The 26,731-nt window shown below is 47.2% G+C and overlaps 1 protein-coding gene across 1 annotated transcript in view; it reads left to right on the top strand.

Moving 5' to 3' along the window:
- The window catches only part of ITPKB (inositol-trisphosphate 3-kinase B), a 112,170-nt gene that overhangs the window by 79,976 nt on the left and 5,463 nt on the right, over window positions 1-26,731 (top strand). The window contains exons 3-7 of the mRNA XM_039532079.1: window positions 4,942-5,041; window positions 5,666-5,879; window positions 13,995-14,199; window positions 23,787-23,888; window positions 25,230-25,301. Of these exons, the coding sequence (XP_039388013.1) occupies window positions 4,942-5,041; window positions 5,666-5,879; window positions 13,995-14,199; window positions 23,787-23,888; window positions 25,230-25,301 (693 nt within the window). The remainder of the gene's footprint in view (window positions 1-4,941; window positions 5,042-5,665; window positions 5,880-13,994; window positions 14,200-23,786; window positions 23,889-25,229; window positions 25,302-26,731) is intronic.

Here is a 26,731-nt window from a genome sequence, read left to right as displayed (position 1 = left end):
TTAGCCTCCCGATAAGTAAGGTAAACACAGTAGATAAAACGGTGTTTTCTCTATCCTCCTCCCCCATATGCCAAAAGGGAGCACTAGAATTAAACGTCTGACCCTGCAAGGCATTGAGCTACCCCTCCTCTCCATCTAGGGCACTTAGCCGGATTGGCCCCAAACTAGCATCCAAAGATGCACAGACGAAAGCTAGTCAGTAGCTACGGCCTTATTGGGACAGAGGGAGATGTAGTGAATCTGCAGCTACTAAGAGTTCTTGCAGAAGTAAGTCTAGAGAGTCTACTTATATAGCTGTAATATTTAGCCTCACTGCCACATAAGTGTCATAGCCTGCCCCATGGGGCTCTTCACTGAATATTTTTTCATCACTGCTGAATAGTTTAGCACAGAATAGCTAATCACTCTGCATTTGCTGCTGCTGTTAAAACAGATTAGATGCAGCGAGAGAATACAAAATGTATAACACCTTCCCTAGCTGCCCCACTTATGCACTCTCTAGTGGTGCTGCAAAGTTATATTAAATTAACCATTGCACCTTTAACTGGAGAACTGGCTCTTCCGAACCTCCGCTAAGGACAGCATACATGCAGCATGGCTGTGCATGTCATAGACCCTGAGCATGCAAAGAACTTAAATATGTGCTTCATTTTAACCATGCATAGTGCCATTGACTGCAGTGCAAACAAGCCTTCCTGAAATGGTCAGACACGTGCATAACTTCACCAAAACCACCATCTTGTGTACCAACTGACACTTCACTACTCTATAACACCACAAGACTCTTCCAAATAGGCTGGTTCCCGGTGTTCCAAAGAATAATTTACTCTGAGTATCTGTGCAACCACCTGCAAGTAACACTCTCCTAGTAACTACATATGCAGTCTGACCTACACAGGTAACTGTAGGCTTGATCTTATACCTAGCTCGGAATAACTTCCTGAAGTACAAACAAACAGTTACGTTAAAGCTCGGAGGTGATGCTATTCCATGGAACACCTCACCAAAGGGCCTGTTTAAAAAACCCTGTTGCCTGGATTGCTGTGTTCCCATTTGCAGGTGCCAGCAGGAGTGTATGTGTGCATGTGTGTGTGTGCAGGGGAATGCTTGGGCACCCCAAGGGCCTGGAGCCCCCCTTGCATCAGGATGTGTTTTGGATGAGGACGCTGTGTACCTAGGCAGACAAGCCTGGAGCCATGTGGGAGATGTGAACAGGGAAGGGGAAAGCTGTGGGGTGAAGAGTGGGCTGGGAGAGTGACCCCCGTGAGGGGGAAGGTTTGTGGATTCTGGGGCCACGGCAAGGTTTGTGGTCACTGTGAAACTTGACAGAGTAAAATAATCCCTGTGTCTCCTCCAGGAGATGTTAGATCTCATTTTATAGTGGACAGAAGTGTCAGGTAGCTCCCCAGTTCAGTAGTCCCTGGCAAACATTCTTGCTTATTAACCACTACAGTAACAGAGAAGCCAAACACTTGCTTTTCACCTAACCAGTAAAATTCTAGCCAGCAAAACAAGCTTCTCTGGCATTCTGGGCTGGAAATAATACACTGTAGGCCTTGGGCTGATGGCACAAGAGACCTCTATTGGTGAAGCAAACTTTCCTTGTAAAGCTGGGAAGTGCTTATCTCAGGCCAAATGTAAAATAAAGATGGCTCCAAAAGGAATTGCAGGGGCAGAGACTAAGCACAGTCTGTCTTCTGCACTGGGAGAGCTCAAGTGAATTTCTGCCTCTGAGAAACCAGGTAGAAATGGCTACTGAGAAGTGGGGTGGACTGTGACATTGGGTAGGTCACAGTGATTTGATAGGCTGAGCCTATAATAGGCTGCTTATTCCCACACACCAGAGCCAATTTGAAACGCTGCAAATCATGGTGTGAAATTTCCCAAATATCCCCATAGAAAACTCTAGCAAGTCATAGGCACACAAGTATACTCCTGCTTCACCAAGGTCATTTGAATTCTTCTGGAGCTGACTTCTGCAGTTTGAGACAAACACTGCCGCTCTACTCAAAATCCTCTGCACAGCTGCTCCAAGTAAACATCTCCTCCCCTTGAAATACAAGGCCACTCAGTAACACTTCAGGTTCTTCCCCTATCGTCGCATCTCCTTGGTTGGATGAAGGTCTGACTGCTTGGCAGGGCTTGAGGTACTGTTTAGTATGTGCAAGCCTGCTGGAAAAGCAGTAACTCTGAAACCGGGTTGTGCACTTAAGTGTGGCTTGCAAACACCTGTCCTAGATCTGGATCAGAACCATTTCCTGGGGGGTGTAAAGTAGTGGGAATGTGCTGTGCTATTAGACATGCTGAGGACAGGCAACACTGGACCCTGGTTCAGCTGGTCATTAGATCCCTATCTTGCTTAACTGAATAGAAAGTGTGCTCTGTCAGTTCAGTGCCCTCTAGTTAGTACACCAGGTTAAACAGTTGGCAGGGGCAGAGGTTTAGCCCATCCCAGAGTTGTGAGAACTCTATTTTCTTTGCCAATAAGGCCTTCGGGTCTGGTGTAGGAGAAGAAAGACAGAATTGACAGAGCAGGACTTATCTGGATATCTCTGAAAGCCTCTGCTGGGGAAGGCATTGAAATGGCCACCACTACTCCGGGAGTCACTTGGCATCACTTAGCTCATGCTTTGAAATACATCAAGGCTTTTGCTATAAACCTCTAACCACCGAAAAACAAAATCTTGGCTTGAGAACAGTCGTTGCCTTGGCTTGTATCCTGGGACTGAGTGACTTATGTTTCTGCGTTGGTGGGAGGATTCCCCCTTTTATTTTAGACAAGTTGGGTCACATTGATCTGAAGCCTAACTCCCTTGCAGACTGGAGTCCTTTTTAAAATAAATAAATAAATCAATTAATCAGTGACAGTCAGAACTCAATGTTACTATTTTGAAAACAAAAGGAGGGGGAAAGCCCCTGTGCACTCTGCCAAGAGAGAACAAAGAACAGCCAAAGCACACAACTTCTGGCATTTTACTTGGAAAGAAAGCGTTCATCCACATGTCAGGTAGGGAGCTGCCTTCTGCATTCTTGATCCAACCTGGTAAAGTTGCAGCTTGAATAAATAAATCCTGAACAGCAAAGTGCAAGAGAGACAGAGGCCCCAGGTGATCTTAATGTTTTGGAAGCTTCCTTGACAAACATTTGGTCTATAAACAAGCCCAGGACCAGACTGACATCCCTGATTCCCCCATAACTACTTGGAAAGGTGAGTGGCCAATCCATGCACTCTGGTGGGAGAGATGGTACGCCCAGTTCCTCCCTGTCCCCTCCCTCCATTGTGCATCCCATGCAAGAGCCTGACACGCCGGGGAGTGCAAAGACTGCTCTCTCACTGTGTCCCACAAAGGCACCTAGCCCTACCTCATCCTTACTCCCTTTGGAAGGTCAGTCTAAAATCTGGTGCAGCCTGTTCTCTCTTGCATATGGCTACCCCAGGAGGCAAAGCAGCTTCACATTTCCCCTTACTTGGGTCCATGCTTAAATGGCATAATCTAGTGCATGCTTCTTGCGGTTTAATGTTAAAACTTCTAATGCCACATGGCCCTGCACTCTATAAAATCACACCAAGATTGCAGGAGAACCTGCTGTCTGAAAACTGAGTTCAGAGCTTCAGATAAGTGGCCACCCCACACCTGTGTGTCTCTGTTGCTAAGACTTCATACAAATGCTCTTAGCAACCTTGATGAGTGCAGTGGCCTCAAACTCATACAATGGTGACTTTCAGCAGGATGGCTTAGGAAATTAAAAACTAATCTGTTTTCTGCACCCAGATCAATTCCCTCTCCTTAAATGCATTGGCTACAATATTAGCTGCCTGGCTCTGGCCTGTGACTTCACCCCAAGTAAATGCCCTAAGGACTGGGAATGTTGGATCACTCATTCACCCCTTGCAGATGGAGAGGGAATGAAGCTTGGTTCTCCAGACTGTATGGAATGAGGTAGCTACTCTCCTACGTGCATTTTTAAGGTTGAGCAAATGAAGGTAACTTTAATGTGCACTTCCAAGCTGAACTCAATTGCTCTCGAGTCGCCAGGACAAAAGCACTGGTTGTCTCATCTTGTGCAATTAGGCATTTTTCCGTTGTTGTTGTTGTATATAGCCTGCACGGATTGTTTGCACAGCCTTCTGGTGTTGAGATAAGAAATATCTCTGCCTCTTACTAGCTGTGTGTTCCATCAGAACAATCTAGGGAAAACAACTTTCTTCAGGAAAGACTGCGTCTTTGAAAGAGGCTTTCCTATGTTTGAGTACAACCCCGCTTGGTACACACAAGTATTTATACTAATAAATCTATCTAACAACAAATACCATATGTCAGAAGCGAACTGTTATCTCAAATGTGCTGACTCTCTGGGTTTGGCTCGTCAATCAGACACTCATGGACTCAATACTTAATGACCAAAGCAGCTGTCTTCCAGTGGGAACAAAAATAGGCTTCTCACTTGTAGATCTGAAGTGGAGTTTTGCCAGCCTGACAAATGCTGGCATACCTGTAAAATCTTACGACTACTCCTAGAATTCTAACTCACGAGCTGTCCAGGGTGCACCCCAGAAATGAGCTGACAGCCTGTCCTCGGATAGCAGGTGACTCTGTTGTATATAATGCAGATAGGTGCTCTCCTGAGCCAGTGGGCCTGATTCTGATCTTGCTTTCACCAGTGTAAAACTGAAATTCCATTCACTTCAATGGAGTCACTCTTGATTTATGCCAATGTGAGTTGATAATGGAGATCCAATGACTTATTTGCTTCTAGCCCAGCCTGGCACAGGGGCAGAAGAGAAAGGGGAGAAGCAGTGTTCCCTGTGCTTCTTTCTCTTTCACCTTTCTGTGTTGGCCTTCTTTTCCCCAGTCCCCCGAATCCACAAACTTGCTCTCTAAGCCAGCTTTATGAACAGCAAAAAATTGACCCACTATTTGCCTTTCTCTGTTTCCTTAGAGCAAGTCATGGCGGAAGATCAAAAATATGGTGCAGTGGTCTCCCTTTGTTATGTCCTTCAAGAAAAAGTATCCTTGGATTCAACTAGCAGGGCATGCAGGTATGGAAGGTTGAGCTGTGCCATGTCATCAAGGGAACCCTCCAGGGTGTGAGACTAATGAGGTGTTGGGAAGTCTCCTGGTTGTTCAGTTAATCAGCTCCCTGTGTTGGCCTCAATTGTCTCTGTGACGCTCATTAAGTGCTCACCTTGAATCATAGTGTGGAGACGAAGGAGATCCCAGTGTGGCATGCTTGGAAAGTGTAGTGCTATCACTGCTGCCAGATGCTGGACTTACTCCTATCACTCCAGCAGCAGAGGTTTGTGCTCGGCTGATGAAGGTTCCAAGTTTAAACCCTGCCCCTTAGCAATGTGCGGGGGTGTTACTCTCCTTTATCAGTCCCTGGGAGCTACTATGCTTAGAGGCAGTGGTTCAGGGGGCAGGGAAGGAGTGATAGCGGTCCCCCCCAAATGAATAGTACATATAGCTTTTTCTCTCACTTGAGGTCTGTCATGTCAGATCCTGTTAACCTTTGACACTATGTAACACTCAATAGCAGTTCATTATACCTTGATTGTTCTGGGTGGGGATGTCAGCAGGGGCAGGAGGCTTCATGACTATCTCCCTGCTCTCCTCTGTGAAGGGTCTGCACCCAAGTAAACACTGTGTTGCCTTTTGTCTCTCAGGTAGCTTCAAGGCTGCAGCCAATGGCAGGATACTCAAGAAGCACTGTGAATCTGAGCAGCGCTGCTTGGACCGCTTGATGAACGATGTCCTTAAGCCCTTTGTTCCTGCCTACCATGGGGATGTGGTGAAGGATGGGGAGCGGTACAATCAGATGGAAGACCTGCTGGCTGAATTTGACTCCCCCTGCGTTATGGACTGCAAGATGGGAGTCAGGTTAGTGCCGCTAGGTGCCTTGGCTTGTAACTGAGCAGAAAGGAGCAGCCTGAGTTCAAGAATCCAAATCCAGTGCTTAAAGCAACATCATATCCGAGTAAAGAATATCCAGAGCAAACTGGCTACTCTGGCAGGCTCATCTGGCCATGGATGACTATTGCCCAGGACTTTAGAAAGGGAAGCCAAGCGGGTGGGGGTGGGAGACACAAGAGGAAACCTGGCCTGGGAAATGGTGGAACAGACTCCTGCAGTCACATGGTGGTGACTCTGTGGTGTACTGTGAAAGTGGATTGCTTGGTGTCGCATCAGTCTGCACTAGTAGCCCATTGCTGTTCCAGAGGTCTGGGGATGGCAGCTTTTGAGACAGTACCTTGCCCTGCTCTCTCAACCACAAGGGGCACCAATCTAAGGGGGGAGGGGCATTTCAGGAGTTGTATAGGGGTCAGAATAGAGACCCTTGAATGAAGCAGCTTTAAAAAGGTGAGACAGACAGAGAGAGCTCTGCTTGGGATTTCCCACCATAAGTTTGCCTTAAGTCCAGGCAGGGGTAGTATTTCTTAGCCATCACACACCTAGACCAAAACACAAGCAGTGCTGTCGCACACCCAGCTCTGGCTCTGGGGTGAAGAGCACCAGGGAGTTGCACCCCTCTCCGAAGGAAGAACAGCATTTACCACCTAATGTTTTACACTATCAAAGTACATTCTAGCGTGCTGGGACAAGGTCTATCCGGACAGCCAATATTCTGGGAGATGCCCCAATGAAAACATCAGGGCATATGTGTATTCCATGTATTCCATGTCTAGCCCATTCAAGCTGCAGCGAAGGCCTTGGTGCTAGCTGTCAGCCTTCTTGTATCTCTGCCTCACGCGCTCCACTTCTAACAGCTTTTAATCCTTTCCCTTACTTCTCACTTGCTCTTGCATGCTCTTTGGGATACAGCGTATAATATTCTACTCCAGTGGCTCTCAAACTTGCAACCCGCTGAGGGGTCCCGACCCCCAGTTTGAGAACCCCTGTTCTACTGTGTCCTTCATCAGTGAATCCTGAAGCCTTTCACAAAGGGTGAGCATATGTATCCTAGTCTTTCTTGGAACCCATATACAAACTATTAAAAGTCAATCCTGCAAACGCTTAGCTATGCAGACCTTAATCATGGAGCTAGTCCTGTTGACTTCAATGGGACTATTTGAGCGAGTAAGGATTACACATGGGCAAGCATTGCACGATCAGGTTCTTAAGTTTTTATGTCGAAACCCAAAGCCAGTATGCAGATTCAGGCCAGATATAAACCACTAGCCAGCTTGGGTTTTAGATCCCCATAAAGGACAGGCTTAAAGCTTAGATGTGGTAGAGACGCTTATGCTTTCTGGAAAAGCTGACAGCTCTTGTGGGAAGAGAGGAATTTCTTTTTTTCCTTCTTCTTCCCCTTTTGAACTCCTGATGTGAAACATGAACTGGCATGTTAGACTGTCAGACACAAAACCCATACTCCCCTCCAGAGGGGGAGGAATGCAGGTAATGGAATGCTGGCGGTCTCCAAGCTAGCAGCATCTCCCCCCCTTCATCCCCCAGCACTCGGGCATGGGTTGAAGTGTAACTTGGAGGAAATGGGGACTGGGTCTGTCCCCTGGGGTGACAATTAAATCTTGTTCACAAGAAAACCCATTGTCCTAGTAACTCTGCCCATGTGCTTTTCTTTGTATCTCTGAAAGGAGGCAGGCTGTTCTGCTGTACTGTTTTGGTTGGCCTCTGCTTCACAGAAGGGGAATGAAGTTCAAGTTACTGCATGAACAAGTAGAAAAATATTCTGAGCAGGGTTAACCAGTGCTTTGCCCAAAAGAGCACATCCTCATCAAGGAGGTTACGGAAGATCATTTCCTTAAAATTTGCTTGCACTGGCAGTGACGATAGGCCTGGTCTGTGTTGGTGTCGTTGACAAGCCGGGAGGCTACAGCAGTGCAGGAAGTTGTGAAAGGGGCTGTATATCCCTTTGCCACACTGTTATCGGTGGGTGGAATTAGGCAAAATCATCTGCATGTGATTGCTAAGCAGGTAGCTAGAGCTTGACTTTCAGGGGAGATCTGCAATGCAGTGGAGTCAAAACAGCATTTGTGTTAAAATATACATAATGATGCAACAAGGTGCACACTAAAGCTTACCAACGGAGATTCAATGAGGAAAGCAAATTGCATTTTCAATTCCTAACGCCTCTGGGGCAGGATCTCGACAGTGGCTAGGCAGCTGGGGTGCTGTGACTGCTGTTTGTTACACCAGACCTGGCTTGCTGACTGTGGCCTCCACATGCTAGCATAATAAAGAAAGAACTGTCTATTTCCAGCTGTGTACAGCTCCTAACACATAGCTGCTCAGGGTCCCTAGATGTTACCACAATACAAAACGAGGCTTATAGCCATAATTACTGCTACATGAAGCTTACAATGTTCAGTGGCTAGCAGAGGATTTAGGAATCTAGAGAGCAAGGGTCCAAGCCAAAGGATTGAGACGTATACTCTGGCTTGTCAGAAATGGGATTTTGGTTCAGGCTTATCTCCTCAAATATGTTGCACCCCAGAAGGTTAAAGCGTTCCTCGAAGCAGGAGCTGTGGGTTTTCCCATTCTGGCAATGCTGTGAAGATAGTGTACTCCATACGGTGTTGTGGGTGCAGGCAGAGAGTGCTTGTTTACGCCTTGCCACCCTTCTTCTTTCCAAGTGGGAAGCAATACTGCCTTGCTTTGGAAGGCAGCGGCCTCCTCCAGTTACCTTCAGCCTAAAGTCAGATTCGTAGGGGCACAGGTGATGGATAAAGCATAGGGGAAACTGAGAGGGAGAGGGAAGGGTATCCACAAATGAAGAGACTCTGGACTCCTCACTATGCTCAGAGGGTGAGTATTTCAGACCACACTGCCCACTCCCTCCCCCCACCCAAAGTTACATGCTAACTCACGGGTCTGCAGCCTTTCATAAGTGGTGTGCCGAGTCTTCATTTATTCACTCCAATTTAAGGTTTCGCGTGCCAGTAATAGATTTTAATGTTTTTAGAAGGTCTCTTTCTATAGGTCCATAATATATAACTAAATTATTGTTGTGTGTTAAGTAAATAAGGTTTTTTAAATGTTTAAGAAGCTTCATTTAAAAGTAAATTAAAATGCAGAGCCCCCTGGACCGGTGGCCAGGACCCGGGCAGTGTGAGTGCCACTGAAAATCAGCTCGCGTGCCGCCTTTGGCACGTGTGCCATAGGTTGCCTACCCCTGTGAAGCCACAGCCCTTCGCCACTTTGTTTTAGGTGAGGTTTTAAAAGAGAGGAGGCTCTGGTAATGTCCTGTCTTGGTTTCTGAAACAGATATAAACTGGCCTAGCAAGGTCCCATGAACAATATGCATAACCCCGTCTCACATATTCTTTCTAGCACACGCCCTCTTGGGTTCTACTTGAGATGTGGAAGCAAAGCGCCTGTTGAGCACCACTGCCTGGGCATAGGCAAAACAGAAAGAAAGCATGGCCCGTCTGCAGAGAGCTAGTCCTTAGCTACCTAAGAGAACAGCTTTCTTGTAACTGATCTCTGGATGTGAAGTGTTAAAGAGTGAAAGGGATACAGCAGGGTTATTTGCTGCATTGTGTCTTGCTGGGGTATCCAATCTGCCATACCAAACTACTTGGACTCTGACGGGATCCCAATACAAAACAGGATTGAACTGAGACAGTAGCTGGCAGAGAGACTTCCAAAAACCATGCTATAGGGCAGTGGTGGGCAAACTATGGCCCACAGGCTGCATCTGGCCCGCCAGCCATTGTAATCCGGCCCTCGAGCTCCCACTGGATCTGGGGCTTGCCCTGCTCTGGAGCTCCAGACAGGGAGCAGGGCCACTCCACGCAGCTCCTGGAAGCAGCAGCATGACCCCGCTCCGACTCCTATACATAAGGGCAGCCAGGGGGCTCCGCTCCACACACTGACCCCACCCCAAGCACTGCCTCCACAGCTACCATTGGCTGTGAACCGCGGCCAATGGGAGCTGCAGGGGCAGCGCCTGCAGATGGGGCAGCTTGCAGCAGAGCCACGTGGCTGCACCTCTGTGTAGGAGCCAGAGTGGGGACATGCCACTGCTTTTGGTAAGCACTGCCCAGAGCCTGCACCCCTGAGCCACCCAACCCCCTGCCCCAGCCCTGATCCCCCTCCTGCCCTCTGAACCCCTCAGTCCCAGCCCGGAGCACCCTCCTGTACTCCAAACCCATCATCCCCAGCCCCACCCCAGAGCCTGCACCCCCAGTTGGAGCCCTCCTCACTACCTGCCCCAGCCCAGAGCCCCCTCCCGCACCCTGAACTCCTCATTTCTGACCCCACCCCAGAGCCCACTCCCCCAGCCAGAGCCCTCACCCCATTCCGCACCCCAACCCCAATTTTGTGAGCATTCATGGCCTGCCATACAATTTCTATACCCAGATGTGGCCCTCGGGCCAAAAAGTTTGCCCACCCCTGCTATAGGGAGTGGAATTTCAGTAGGTGATACTTTTTCTCAGTCTGTGTCAAAGCAATTTCCTACCATTGTGTAGAGGGCCCTGTTCTGCTATTCTGAAGATGTAAAATCAAGGTTTTGATCCCTTGTAGCTATTAAAGATGTGGTGCGACTTTATGAATAACCTCTGTGTCCTGGCTAGATTCACATTGTGGTAATTACATTCTGCCTTCCTGAATTCCCACTGCATTTCAACTGGGTGGCTTTCCACCTGCTCTCCTAAACTGTTAAATGGCTGCCCCAGAGCTAGATGCATTTTCACAGGTAGGTTAAATGATTCTTTTAGAATCTTTACTACTTCAAGTGGGCTTTGAGGATTATAGCTTGTGAAATACTGATTCATATGTATTTCTAGAGTGAAACTTACCACTGGGGGCAAGGCCTGTGGGGAAGGATGGGGGATCCATGAGTCGGAAGATTAAGGCCTGATATCATGAACAAGTCCTCTGTTTGGGAAGCAGCAAATGGTGAAGGTGATTGAATGTCTGCTACCAGAGGAAGGGATAGAATTTGATTTTTATGTATTTATAATTTTGATGGATAATATCACCAATGTGTATTTATAAGTATTTTTTCTATTGTTAGCTATTTAAATTTTCACAGAGGTGTGAAATTCTGGGGCTGGGGGCAGGGGGGAGGGCAACAATGGAGGTGTCAGAAATAATTATTTAATGGTAATAGATATTGAGATACAGAAAGTTGAACCTTCATAACCATTAAAACACAAATTGTCAACATCACGCGGCAAAATATGTAAAGTAAAAATCCTTAAATCAGACTTTAGTAAGTTCTCAAGCGGCATTTTTCTTACTTGGCCGAGCTGTAAATTTTGATGATTGTCGATGGAAAGATTTTTTTTGTCAGTTTGTGTGTGTGTGTGTGTGTGTGTGTGCATGTGTGTGTGCACAGTGAAATTGACGTTTGCCGATAAAAATCAAATCCTTCCAAGCCTACCTATAGAGCACAAATCAGTGCTGTGAACTGTGACAACAGGGCCGTGGTAAAGAGCAGTGGAGATGCCAACTCCTGCACAGAGTTTATTCCTTAGCAGATCTTGTTAGTTCAACAGATGGTGGCAAAAGTGTTTGTTCTGAGAGGGACTTATCCATAGGCAGGTCATAGCTGTTGCTTGTGACTGAGCAGATGCTATCTCAGCATTTCCACCCTGTCCTAGAGGAGCCTGCCCTTTCCCCACCTGCAGGTTTCTCTAGTAAGTGGCAGCTTACATCTATCTGGAGGCTGACTTGAAACAGCTGTAAGACTTCATTGCCAATCCCCCTGATTTAGCACAGTTATCACTGTGAGATGACTGGCCAAAATCCACAGCAAGGGTAATAAACACTCTGCATGTCTGTTCAGAGAACAGGATTTCAGATAAATGGGACCCAGAACAATAAAATCTATGGAAAAGGACATGTATGTCCAATGGAGGAACACACACTCCAGCCCCACCCACTTGTCTCATTGTTTTCCATTATGAATCGTACAGACCTGTTCAAAGTTACACCTCTTCACTCTGCTGTGTACTTTACAGGAGTGGGAACAAGGTTGTGCCTCCTTGATAGTCCAACTGAAACAGACTAACGCCAGACGAACTAAGCTATCTCAAAACAGCTCTGTGTGAAAACATCCTGTTTAATACCCTGTTTGCTGCAGCACACCGTGGTGTGCGGTGAGGGGGCAGGGTCATGTACCAAAAAGAACAAGACAGACTTCAAGAAAAGTCAGAGCATGTCAGCTGATTCTCAAAGGGAACATCAGATGCTGTTAACAGTCAAGTGTTGGGATGTAGCAACTTTTCTCCCTCGCTTTTTGAATTGTGCCAGTTTCCATGGTACATGGTCAGTTGACAGAGCACATTTTGAAAGCTTCATTTAGCTCGGGAGAATAACTCCTTGTTTAGGTTTGCTCAGCATTTCAAACTAGTTATCCAAGACAAACCTTGAGTAATCTGCTCCTAACTTGTTCCAGAGGAGAAGGGTTGAGTGAGAGAGAAAACCTCCCCCTTCTTGTTGATGACACTGATTTGGTGCACGTTAAGGATCTGAGGCTTGAGTGGAAGTTAGGTAGGGCCTTGAACGTGATTGCAAAAACCTCATGCAGTTGTGCAGTGGCCAGATCAGTGGTCTTGGAAAATGATCTCACTGGCTGCATTTCTGTGTGGGCTGGAGGGGATGTTGTGGGTGGGTGCCACAGAAGAGGTTACAGTAACTGGAGTGGTGAGGGCCCAGACAGTTTTAGCTGAAGGCTGATCTTTGGAATGGAATGGATCTTTGGAATGGGGAAGACGTGGCAGGATTTGGACATTGCACTGTGCAGGAGAGGTGCTTACTACCTCGCAGGACAGGTCAGTTGGTGGAGAAAACCTACAACTCTTAAATACCACATCAGCGGCATCCTAAGCTTATCCAGTTTTTGTCCAGGACCGAACTTGGTCATCTGTTTCTCTGATATCTTTGACTTGCTTCAGCAAATCCCCATAGAGTCACCTCTCTGTTATGTCAACTCTACCTATTGATCAGGAGATGACACCATCTAATGTCCCAGAGTCCTGTTAGATATTTCACAGTGAGAGGAGGGTAGCTGTGCTGGAATAGATCTGACAGAGGTGTTACCGGCCTGCCTAGGTCTTCAGAGCCCAGTCGCACCTGTCAGGAGGGAACTGTGGGGCCCCAAGGATAGGCAGAGCAGGGAAACTAATCTGATTTTAGCCATATTAATTTTGAATCCTGAGTAAATTCAGAATGTCTGAAGTATTTGCAATAGGGTGGAAGCTTGGGGTACTAAACTGTGCAGGGTCGGTTAAACAAGTCTTTATGTAGGTTAACGTCTTCACATTTCTCTATAGGCAGTTACTCCCTGGATATCTTCTGTTATCCCAGGTACATGCTTTCTGGGGTAAGGACCATTGCTAACTATGCAGTTCCTGATACAGCAGGGCTCTGATTCTGACTGTAGCCTCTAGGCACTACAGGAGTACAAGTGTCTTGTGTTTCTCTTGGCCCCCTCTGCAAATGACAGAGCAGCTCCTACTGAGCCAGCCCTTGGAACATGTTATGAATTGGACCACTTTGGGGTTGCGCCTGAATTGTAATGTCTGTCTGTGGGCTGAGCTCTGAATGATGGCAGGTGGGTTGGAAATAAAAAAGCTTTTCTGTGCATGCTGCATTTGCCTTCTGTATCTCCTTTCTTGGTGTAACTGAAGGTAGCTGATGGACTTTTCCTGTACCTCGTCTCAGGTTGCTAATGTTGAGTTTTTATTTGTAACACTTGTTCATAGGTTACGTGGCCTGAGGCTCCTGGGCATGGGCGGCCTGTATACATATTTATTGCAACCCCAGGTGTTGGGGGTTCTTGTTCTTTGGAAATTGCCCGTACGACACTGCCTCTTTAGGCCTTGCGTGCCCTCACTTCCAAGTGAAGTCAGTGGGAATTGAAGGCACTTGGACTTCCTGTTACGGACTATATTGGGGGATCAGTCCCTTAGTAAGGAGTGCCATCCCTCCTCAGTGCTATTAACATGTTCAGACAGTGACCATAATACATTGGAACCGTACTGCACTCATGAACTGCTAATAATCTTTCCACCTCCTTTGCAGAACGTATTTGGAAGAAGAGCTAACAAAGGCCAGAAAGAAGCCAAGCCTGCGGAAGGACATGTATCAGAAGATGATTGAAGTAGATCCCAGTGCCCCGACCGAGGAGGAGAATGCCCTGCATGCAGTAACCAAGCCCCGATATATGCAGTGGAGGGAGACCATTAGTTCTACAGCAACACTGGGATTCAGAATCGAGGGGATAAAGGTGAGGTTGCTTGACCCGTCTCTGTGTCATAACACTGGTCACTGGCAGGGTTCATGGGAAAACCAACCTGGGAGAAGTATTAATTTCCCGCAACCGCTATTAGTAGCATGAAGTTTCTGTAGCCAAACTTGATGAAATGCGCACACAGAACGATCTCTCTGAGCCAGGCTCATGGCATTTCAAGATGTCCTGTGCCACCTTATGGCTTCTGAGGGAGAGCCTTGGAAAACTGCTCTTTCCACCCAAAACAGCAGGCAAACTTTGACTAAACTTTTGCTTTTGGGTCCTAACTTGCCCCAATAACAGAGAACTGAGCCCCTTCCAAGCTTTAGAGAAATTTCAAAAAAAAATTGGGATCCAACTCCGTGACCTGAAAATTCAAAGCAGAATTTGTTTCTGCCCCTTCCCCTTCCAATCTCTCAAGATCTGGCTGTATAAGAGAGGAGTGAAATGTTGTGATAAAGGCACAAGTAAACTGGGAAAAGTCTGCCTGACAAATAAGTCCTCTGTAAAAACTCTGCACATTTTACTCATGTTTCACTGAGTGCCACCGTCCCGGGTGGCACTCGAGGGCTAGGAACTCTAACTACTGAAAAGCTGGGCCATGTAGCTTTGCCACGGGAGCGCTGTAGCGTAGACCCTTCCTATAGTGATGGAAGAGATTTTTTCCATCGATGTCGGTAATCTACCTCCCTGAATAGCAGTAGCTAGATTGACAGAAGAATTCTTCCATCGCCATAGCCGTGTCTATGCTGGGGCTTAGTTCGGCTTAGCTACGGCATTCAGGAGTGGGGATTTTTCACACCCTTGAGTGCCGTAGTTATGCGGACCCAACTTGTAAGCGTAGACCAGGCCCTAGACCGGGGGGGGCAAACTTTTTGGCCTGAGGGCCACATCGGGTTTTGGAAATTGTAGGGGGGGGCTGGATAGGGAGGGGGCGTGGCCCGCCTTCCCCCATTTCTCGCCCCCTGACAGCCCACCCCCAGGACCCTGCCCCATCCACCCCTCCCCTGCTCCCTGTCCCCTGACTGCCCCTGGAACCCCTGGCCCTGACTGCCTCCCACCATCCTATCCAACCCCCCCTCCTTCCTGACTGCCACCCCCTGGACCCCTGCCCCCCATTCAACCCCCCATCTCCCCGCTCTCTGACCGCCCCAACCCCAATCCACACCCCTGCCCCCTGACCACCACCCTGAACTCCCCTGCCCTCTATCCAACCCCCCCGCTCCCTGCCCTCTTACCATGCTGCCTGGAGCACCGGTGGCTGGTGGCGCTACAGCCACGCACCATGCAGCACAGAGCACCGGGTCAGGCCAGGCTCTGCAGCTGCGCTGCCCCAGAAGCTCCCAGCCCCGCCACCCAGAGCATTGCGCCAGCAGTGGGGCGAGCTGAGGCTGCGGGGAAGGGGGAACAGCGGGGGAGGGGCTGGGGACTAACCTCCTGGGGCAGGAGGGTCCCACGGGCTGCCAGTTTGCCCACCTCTGCCCTAGACTAATAGTTGCTGTGTAACATCCTAGCAGTTTAAAGCTGCCCTCTAGAGGCAGCCTGTCTAACTGACTTTGCAGCACTTCTCAGATTGCAGAGGCTGTGATCCTAATTGCATCTATGAAATTAAAACTATAGTAGATTGGGGGAGAGGGGTGGGGAGGAACAGACAAAAACATGATCCAATCCTTCTAATACATGAGCCAGTCTCTATAATGAAGAGAAGTAAAAGCCTATATGGATCTGAACTTTACCAAAGCTCAGGGTGTCTGTTTTGGTGTCTGGAATTGTCATGCTAAAGTTCTGAGCTGAAATCTTGATCCAAACCAGAATGTGGGTTTTAGTTTGTGCCCATCTCCGATTGCAGTATCAAGGCATGATCATGATCGGGGCTATGGAGATTCCTCTCCCACGTAATGAGATGCTCTGTCTCTTTAAACATGATGGGTAACTCTTGCAAAAGTGCTGAAGGATGTGTCTTCACTGCAGAATTAATTTAGGTTATCTGTGCTTGAGTTACTTCTCTCCATTTTAGCCTAGCTTGAGTGAGAGCAGCCACACTGCAAAATAGCATGCAAGCTGCTTTGTCCACTCGGGTGCTGCACTCACTCGTGTGAGGGTCTAAGAATTCTGGGGGCTGTCTCACGGTCCTTGGCACTGCAGTAAGCAGAGCCACTCTATGAATTAGCTCCCAGGGAATTGTGGAGGAACTTGTCTGTCCCTTCATGAGGACTGGTGGTTAGAGGAGAGGAATTATGGGAAGGCATTGGAGGACTAGTGGCACATGAGTGGAACTAGCCTTCAGCCACACTACAGGATGGTCGTTTTAGCAACTAATGAGTTCTGCTTACTCGAGCTGCAGCCTGAGCCCCCTTATGGGCCAACCAACTTGATTTACAAGCACCACACTCAAGTGAAGGGTTAGTATGTGTGAATGGGGAACAAGTTACAATTTTGCAGTGAAGACAAGCCCTAAGTGACTGAGGGTATGTCCACACTACAGCGACACAGCTACAGCACTGCAGCTGTGCCACTGTAGCACCGTAGTGTAGATGCGTCCTACCTCAACAGAAGGGGTTGGTAATCAATGTAGGTAATCCACCTCTCCAAAAAGGTGGTAGCTAGGCTAATGGAAGAATTCAACAGTGGGAATTATGTCACCCTAACTGCTTGGCACAGGGCACAAAATTTTTCACAGCCTTTAGCGATGTAGCTAGATTGATCACATTTTTAGGTGTAGATCAGGCCTTAGAAGCCTAAGTCTCATGGCAAGTTAATGGGTCTTAGGCGCTTTCAAACCCTTTACTAGAGATAAACATCAAATAGCGGTAGAACTGAATTAAAATGAAGGAAACCCTGCTTTGAACTGGGGAGAAGGGCAGAAGGGATTAAGAGAGTTCAGCTCCACTAACAAGTGGTCAGATTGATTAAAACAAGCTGAGGTTAAAACAAGTGGTAAGTGGTGGTTAAAATGAGTAGTGGCACTCGCTGCAACTGACATCCACACCCCAGCTGCTCCTTCAGTACTCTGTGGAGATCATCCTAATAACAGCCCCATTTCCTAACACTCTTTGATCAGCGGGGAAATGGCTGACGTAGAGATTATTTGTATTGTCATTAGTCATTGGATTTAAAACTCAGTCAACATTCTCAGGGCCGACGCTTCCATTTAGGCGACCTAGGCAGTCGCCTAGGGAGCCAGGATTTGGCGGGGGCGGCATTTTGTCGGGAGGGCGGCAGGCGGCTCCAGTGGACCTCCTGCAGGCGTGCCTGCGGAGGGTCCGTTGGTCCCGCGGCTCCGGTGGAGCATCCGCAGGCACGCCTGCGGCAGGTCCACCAGAGCCACGGGACCGGCGGCGAAATGGGTAGAGCCAGCCCTGCGCCTAGGGCACCAAAAACCCTGGCGCCGCTCCTGAACATTCTCACAGCTGCTGTTTCAGGCTGTCTGCATAACTGGGCAGGCGTCACTGCGTCCATTTACATTAGGGAAGGCTTCGCAACCACAAGGTTGAGAGACTTGGAAAGTGCGGGACTAAATGCAAGCGTACATTCTGGTGCAAAGACAGTGCCCCATTGAAAAGCACCTTCTTACTGAACTGCTGTCACTGGACCACTTCAACCCATGCTCCTAGCAAATGTTTTTCCTTGGACAAATGCTGAGCAATGAAGGCGATCTCACTGTGAGAAGAGGAGGCCTTTCTGAGGTTGAATCGATGCAACAAGATTCATGACTAGCGGGTGGTATTGCATTTGTATCTGTCTGTGTCACTCAGGGACTTGCTGAAAGGGTCTAAAGTAAGAATAATCATTTTTTTCAGCATGGTTGGTGTGCTGCAACATAGCCGCCTTCCTGAGAGGCCTCCACCAGTGGCTACCTTCCCCTTAAAAAACCTTTGTCGTCTGGCCATAATCCACACTCCCACATCTGTTCCACCAGTTCTGACCACTGCTCAGTTTTCCCTTTCCCCTCCAGTTCTATTAGAGGCTGATTCTTAACTGACAACTTACTGAGAACTGTCCCATTTCACTGACTTTCTGAGCCCTCTTCAAAACACCACTAAATCCCCTCCTCTTTGCTCCCTCCACCCAGTCAGACAGTTCCCTATATCAGCCCTTAATCTGAACAACCCTTCACCCATTTCCATTGCTGTAACTGTCACTGTTTGGCTGGTGCACTTTATGAAACTAAAACTAAAAAGTAGCTGGATCAGTTAGGACTAAATCTTGCATATGGTGATTCGTCTGTTGCTTCTCTCTGTCCTCGTGCTAAGATTGAGTGTATTTATCTGTTGATAGTTTTCTGGGCTGCATGCTTGGTTTAAAGGATTATATATAGGGATACCGCAAGGGGATGGACTCATCTAATTGAGTCTTTTGCCTCTAATTACTATAATTCTCCTTAAATCCCTCAGTTCCTAGATTCCTCCCACTCCCAATCTAGAGAACTGACATTCACTTTGGTTACTGGCATAGATCTTTCCCCCTGCCTATAAGTTGAAGTTTTTACACAGAGCAAATGTTGCTGAATTATATTACTTTGCTTGCTTCATAGCTGGATAAGCATCCCCTGCTGAGAACAGGCATTCAGTATCTTGAAGCTGCTATTGAAGCCTCAAGGGGAAACTTAGGAAAGTTTTATTGAGAGACGGTTCTTGGTTTTTCCTTCCCTACTTTCTCGCTATGGACATCTTCCTGGAAAAACAGGATTGTCTGGAGTAATCTACCCTGTAAGTTGTCTGTAGTGGAGATCTCGATACAGAGGATCTTGTGCTACAAGTACCGATAGGCAGAGTGTTGTGGGGTGGAGCAAGAGACTTGCATGAAGAGAGCCTTAGGGCAGGTCTACACTAAGGGGGGGGGGGGTCGAACTAGGGTACGCAAGTTCAGCTACATGAATAGTGTAGCTGAACTCGAAGTACCCTAGTTCGAACTACTTACCCGTCCAGACGCCGCGGGATCGAAGTCCACGGCTCCAAGGTCGACTCCGCCACCGCCGTTTGCAGTGGTGGAGTACCGGAGTCGACCGGAGCGCGCGGGGAGTTCGAACTATCGCGTCTAGATTAGACGCGATAGTTCGAACTCCGAGAAGTCGAACTCACCGCGTCGACCCGGCAGGTAAGTGTAGACTAGCCCTTAGTGAATGTATCAAGTTCCAAGAGGAGGGCAATGGAGTCTAGTAGGCAGACTGCAAGACTGGGACTTGGGAACCCAGTTCCTGTCCCATTCCTAGCTCCGTCCCGAGCTTGCTGGGTGACCGTGAGTAAGTCACTTACCCACTCTGCATCTCTCTGTCTGGACAATGGGGACAGTGGTGCTTTCCTGCATTGAAAAGGCTGGGAATGCCAGATTTTATCAAAATAACCAGGGTCAAACTCAAGCTGGATCCCATTTCTACTGGTAGTTAAAACTACCCTGAGGCATCAGTCACTCTCAGAAGTATATGCCCTGCATAGTGCACTGCTGTACTGATGTCTACACATTTATATAGTCACACAAACTCCATTGACTTAATTTCCTTAGGCTCCTGAAAATCCCACCCAAACACCCTTCAAGAAAGAACCTGGCGACCTGATCTTGCTGACTGCAAGTTCTAGAATTCCACAGAAGAAACAAGTTAGCCTTGATGCTAAAGTTACCATAGGCTAAAACTGGTGCTAAAGTGGGGGTGGTGGTGGCAGGGAAAGCCCAGTTGCTATGGCCCATCAACCAGCCCTACATTTCTTCTTTGTAAAGATTAACTCCCTGGGGCTAGAACACCTGTAAATGTCAAGCCTATGGAAAACACCACAGCACTGCCTGGCAGCTCAGGGAAAACTTCAAGAGGGGAATAATTATAGGAGCAGCATTATAAATATTCTAGCTGGCTTTCCTGAAACTGAGCTAATGCCTTATCTCAAAGCCCATCCACTCTTTCATTTATTTATAGCCCCACGTAAGACTCCACTCATAACCATATACTTCCCTTCTTGAATGCTTTGTGCAAGGCTGTATTGCAGTTTACATGTGAAATTAGTGTGATAGCCCTTCTCCAGGTTGGTATCTGTCATCTCCAAGGGGCAGGGTCGGGGGAGGTTTCCATATGACTGATGACTGATGCATAGCAGCCAGGGAACTCTCCCTCTGGACAACAAGAGGGATTAAGTTCCTGAGCAAGCAAACCTCCTCTGAAGGTACTTCCCCACTCTCTGAGAGCACACATTCTGTCAGCACAGCGTCTCTGATCTTGGCCTCCTGCAACGGTGCACAGGCCCTGAGATGATCTCAGGCTGTCATGTCCCAAAGCACTTAGGACTTTATGCATTATAAATGGCTCCCAATTGCACTCACACAAACAGCAGTTTTCCTGCACAGGTGTAACATCCCACAGATCCACTCCACTGAGCATACTTTAGCAAGCAAGATTGTTCATCATCTTTAGTTGTAGGTTTTAGTATTGCTTAAGTCAGTTTACATAATGTGCATACTCTTGGGTTACATTTGCATATCATTTACTGACTAAATTTGGCACACTGATTTACATGATCAGTCTACTCGCCCCCACAATTCATGCATTGTACACACACATATTTCACCTTCCATTTCTTTGGGAATGGTGCTCAGTTGGTTACTTGGAACGCCCCGGGAAGGCTTTATAAGGATGTCTAAAGCTACAGGACAGGATATTCATTGTACTCTGTTCCTTCCCTCATCCTCTGATCCAGTTCTTCATTCTTACTTCATCTTCCCCAGCATAACAGGATGTCTTTCCGGCTCCCATCCTTTGTGGGCAAACAAGTCATCCTTCATGGAGCACTAGACTATGGAAACAAAGCTGTGTGTATAGGACACACCTTAAAACTAGCCTCTACAGCCAGGAAGTGCGGGTCCCAAAGGGAATTCTGATTACCCAGTGGTTTATAGAATCTGGACAAACAATGAAAGAACCTGATCTATGCTCTTCATTTATAGAGCGTCTGAGGCTCTCAAAGTGACTTAGCATCACAGTAGCTTTCTTAATTTGTTTGTGAGACTCTTCATCCCCATTTTGTAGCTAAGGGACGGAAGTTGAGTTAGGTTAAGAGACTTGGCAAAGATCCCATAGAAAGTCTGTAGAAGAGTAGGACTGGAACCCCAATCTTTTAACTTCCAGTTGTTTGCATACTTCCTTCCCTAAGACCTTTGGGAACAGAATAATAGGAGAAGAGAGCCTTTTGGGGACAAAGTTCTACCGGGAAGTGTGCTGTAATCCCACATCTGATGCAGACATGCAAGGGTATTGTGCTGTTTCACTATTGGTGCCTGACATCTGACAATTGCCTTGCTGTCAGACTGGCACTGCATGTATCTGTGCTGCCTGGTAGCCTGTAAGCTCCTTGGAGCAGAGGCTTCTTGCTATTTCTGTCGTGCTGTGCACAGAGCTCCATTAAATGGAGCACTTAACCATGGGCTAACTCTAATCCTGGGATGTATTTATGTTGCTCTTGGGCTGTGTCTGCATAAACCTTTTCTCTTTAAATTTCCCACCATTGCTATTGATAGAATAACAGAAACGTATGGCTGGAAGGGACCTCGAGAGGCCATCTAGTCAGCCCCCTGCATGGAGGCAGAACCTAGTATATTGAGACCATCCCTCAAAGGTGCTTGTCCAACCTGTTCTTAAAAGCCTTCAGTGATGAGGATTCCATAATCTCAATAGACTAGCTCAGCCTTGGGTGCCCCACAGCCACCTCACTTAGAACAGGCCTAGATGACCGAATGAGAAACATGCTGGCAATCTGTCTACCTCCTACCACTGTGGAGCTGCACCATTCATAGCAATGGTGAGAAATTTAAGGAAAAACACTTACCTCTTCACTACATCGGACTTTGTTTAGGTTAAGGGTAAAAGCTGGAGATGCATAGTCATGACTACTGTGTCTTTTTTTTTCTTAAAAGCAGCAAAGAATCCTGTGGCACCTTATAGACTAACAGACGTTTTAGAGCCTGAGCTTTTGTGGGTGAATACCCACTTCGTGGGATGCAAGTGACTAAGTGGGTATTCACCCACGAGAGCTCATGCTGCAAAACGTCTGTTAGTCTATAAGGTGCCACAGGATTCTTTGCTGCTTTTACAGATCCAGACTAACACGGCTACCCCTCTGATACCTTTTTTTTTCTTGCAACTCCTTTTATTGCCTACTCTGTGGCTTTTGGGAGGAGAGAAGGTATTTAATGATAGACCTGACCTGACTCTTCAACCCATGGTCAACCTACATAGGTCACAAGCCTCCAGTGTGGATCTTTGTCTGACAATGACGCTTAAAGAAATCTTTCCAGGGCAGATTCTAACATCCTTGCTTGTGTGGAGTAGCTGACTTCAAGGGGACCCTTCCTGGAGCGAAGTACCGCTCGCTGCCAAGTGATGGGAATCTGGCCTTGAGCCATGTGGCTGTTTCCTCTGCTGAGCAGGAGCAGATGAAAGCGGGCCAGTTCATCTGGGTCCCTTCTAGGGCTAGACTGGGTGCAGCCTGAGCAGGTGAGATGTTCAGGTAGCCATGCGGCTCAGCTGGGGCGGGAGGGAAGAGTGTACACAGCTTGCCGTGTTTTTACATTGTACGTATCAGTCCTTGAACACAGAGGTGATCATAAACAGCTGACAGGCAGGTGTCTTTTACGATTCTTGGCCATTATCAATGGGCTGGGGACCCTGGTCTCCTGCAGACCCACCATTTTTTGTGGTTTTCAGTAGGGAGTAAAGCAGGTATTCCCCAGGGCCTGTGGGTGAGCTGCTGCAGCCTGCATTATGCCTTCCCCCCCAAAAGCTGCCCTAGTGTTTCAAATCAGACTGGCTACCCAGGGATTTTTGTGTCCCCTTCTGGGAAATGTCTACCTTTCCCTTCCCTCCATCTTCAGATGTTTTCTAGCATGACTTTTATGCTTGCTTCTTCTTGAAGCAAGAATACAATAGGAGGCAGCCGCTGGCTATTAGACATTCTGGTCAGAAAAAGCGGGGAGAAGGAATTCGGGAGCTACATAGCAAAAAATGAGTGGTACTTACTTTTAGGACCTACACTTGGGGTTAGTCAGTGCTATGGTCCCCGGACGGTAACTTGCCTATGTCATAAGTGGCCTTGGTAAGTCTCTGTGACACTGGGGAGCTGCTGCTCAGATTCCTTATTAAATAATGGGCTGGCTGCAAGAGCTGAACAGCAGGTCAGTATGTCTGCTGACCTCTTCAGTAAGGCAAACAGTCACTACATGTGACCCTTCCTAAGCAGAGGATTATTGTGCCCTACAGAATAGAGCACTAGACTGGGATTTGGGAGACCTGAGTTCAAACCTTGGCTTTGGCCCTGCTGGGTGACTTCTCAGTGCCTCTATTTTCTCATCTGTAAAATAGGGATAATGATATTTACCTCCCTCTGTAAAGCACTTTGAGCTGAAAAGCGCTATGGAAGAGTAGGTATTATTTATTATTATGTCATGGCACTTACTTGAATCTTGACTACCTGTCCCCTTGCCCTCAAGGAGGCCAGTCTGCACTCTGGTTCATAACATGCCCAGCAGTGTTTCAAACACAAGTCACCTCCTCTAACTGTCCGCTCTCATGACAATGTGTCTGGGTTTCTGTCTCCCTTTTTAAGAAAGAAGATGGCTCAGTGAACCGGGATTTCAAGAAGACAAGAACAAAGGAACAGGTCACAGAGGCCTTCAGAGAATTCACTAAAGGAAACCGTAACATTCTGGTGAGTCAGCAGTTGCATTAGGACGACATTGCCAAAATGCCTGCCAGGTGCGAGAGTAGACTCCTTCCTCCTTTAGGCTCTTGCCTTGGTGATGTATTGCCTAATGCCAAGGACCACAGAATTAACCTTGCCGCTGCTGTGCCGAGCCCATTGGAAAATAGCACCAGAAGGGCAAAGTAGACACCACTTCCTAGCCTAGAGAAGGTGCAGGGGTAGGCAGAGGCTAGGAGAGAACACGCTGTTAGCTGTAATGGCAACACTCAGACTTTGCACTAGGCAGCCTGATTATATCAGGCAGCTAGTAGGGTTACGAAATCATCCACTGCTGGAGGACAGACGCGGAAGGGTAGGCGGGTCGGCTAAACGAGGGGAGGGGAAGTCTGCTGTAGAGATGGAGAAGAGGCTGCAGGCATGGGATGTGAGGAACAAGCTCCCATCAGTAGTGGCTGGGGCTGGTGAAGAAAGGCCGGACCTTTCCATTTGTTTCTTACTTCTGATCTCTGGCTGCTTGGCTGGAGAAGATTTCCTTCCTATACTGTGAGCTGCCTCATAAGGCAGGCTGTAAGGGTGCCCAGTGTCCTTGCCATCCAGCGGCGTTGGGGAGGGGACCATCTTGTCTGTAGCCGTCCCTCTCCTGGGCCTGAGTGCTGCAAACCCATGTATCCTGCATATACCAAATGGTGCTGCTGCGTGTTGCTAGGTGAACTAGCTGTTTAGCTGTAAATGTTTTACATAGACTGGGTGAAATATACAATTTGGTAAACTAGCTCCATTTTAGGCCCTACCATATGAAGCCTATTAGCAAATGACTCTAAATGGCCTGGCTCTTAGCGCTGCCGACTTCAAACCTGCCTGTTTACTTTGACATTAGCTAACTGGGGTTTATTCTTGGTTCTGTGAATGACGCTGCCCAGCTCTGGTTTGGCCAAATTGCTCCTATGTACGCAGGCGGACTTGAAGTTCTTTCAAACCACTTTGACACTGTTTAAGGCTAGGGCTAATGAGAGGTGAATCTGATCAGTCAAACTGCTAACCTCCTGAAGTCCACCCCTCTGCAACCTCCCACCAGAGACAGAGTTTGAGCAGTTGTTTTGACTCCTCTTAGAAGAGGGGCTGGCAGCATGGTTAGCCAGTACTGTATGTATTAGAATATTTATAATTTAGCCTGCTTTTTGGATTAGACCAGGAACATTGGTGTGATTAGCAAGGGGACTTTGAAGAATTCCAGAAATTTACCATGTTACTAGTCTAACATGCCCCTCTCTAGGTCTTACTACTGACTTGCTTGAAAAGACTTAAACTTGTAGTAGTACTTATAGCTTATTTTCTTTATCATTCCAGAACGGTTACCTTAATCGGTTGAAGGGGATCCGTGACACCCTGGAAACATCGCCATTCTTTAAATGCCACGAGGTAGAACTTGCCTTTCTCTCTTGAGACGATGCTTAGCTAGATCTGTCTCTATGGGTACTGTGTAGCTTCTGTCCAAGAACGGGATATTGTCAGTGTTAGAACTCATACATTTCTAAAACTTGAGTTTATTCTCAAATGTGTATTTTTCATAGATTTGTCTGCTTAATACCTACAGGGAGATCATAGGACCTACGACTTTGATGTGACCTTGTCACATCTGACACTAAGTGAAAGCTACCTTTAAATTGTATGACCATCAATTTTTATTAGTCCAGGAGCTCATGTTTAAATGTTTGTTCAGAATCTTTATGCTTATATGTGACTTCAGGAATATTCCTGGCTATTCTATCATAGAAAATATAATATGATATCTCTGTGCTAAAGTCTACGTAAGTGCAAATTCCAGATAATGGTTGGCTTCCAGCATCATGAGTTATTTAAACACGGTTCCAGATGCCTGAAAGGATGCTGGGAGAGTATCTCAAAACAGCACTTATAGAGCTTGCTGGCGAGAGCTGGTCGGGGTCTTCTGTCAGAATGATTTTCTGTCAGAAAATAGTTTCCATATTTTTCCCTACGCGTTTTTGCACCTGAATCACAAGTCTCAGGGCAATTGAAATGTTTAAATTACTTGAAACAAAGAGTTTTGGGTCAGTTCAACAAACCAAAATTAAATATTTAGATTGCAGCAATGTCAGTTTTTGTTTGTTTGTTTTGTTTTTTAGCCAATGTTGAAACAAAACATTTGACGTTTCCAAATGGAAATCTTGGAATTTCCATTTCACAGGAAACTTCAGAATAACAACTTTTCAGTCTGGTTTGGGACTAAAATAAATATTGAAAAGTCAGCATTTTCCATGGGCTTTTTCAGAACCCAGTTACGAAAGAGATGAGACTGAAGCAGGAATAGCTTCTTTAAAGCGAAACTGGTCCTTCAGGGCAAAGGGAGGCTATGAGAGTGGAAAGGAGTGCTGCTGATGTGCATTCATTCCCAGACCCGTCTGTCTCTGGGAAAGCGCCAACGCGCTGAGGGGAGAAAGCCTCCTCACAAATGTAAATTCATAACAACTTGTGCAAACTCTACGTGCTTCCATTTAAAAACTTTTTTTCTATAGGCAGACCTAAAATGGGTAATGCTTCAAACGTGGTAGCACTTCTGTTTGAAATGCTGACATTGGTTGAATTCTTCTAGAGCTGCATCACTGTTCTTTCCTGGGGATTGCTTCAGGGGACGTGCTAGGCTCCAGCACTCCCCCCACTCCCCAATGCTGTCTTGAACTGGTGATTAATAGGGAACATCTTCTGACCAGTCTGGTGACTGGTCAGATGGTCTTGTTAGTTTAATTTCTCCTGTTAGGATCCCTTCCAGCTAACAAATTGCTCTTCAGTCCCTTTCGTGGTTCAAGAACGGCTTCCTACAATTGGCTGAG

This window comes from Mauremys reevesii, linkage group 3, assembly GCF_016161935.1.
Source record: "Mauremys reevesii isolate NIE-2019 linkage group 3, ASM1616193v1, whole genome shotgun sequence".
NCBI lineage: Eukaryota > Metazoa > Chordata > Testudines > Geoemydidae > Mauremys > Mauremys reevesii.
Note: the sequence above shows the minus strand (reverse complement) of the source record. Positions and strands in the feature narration are given on the sequence as shown.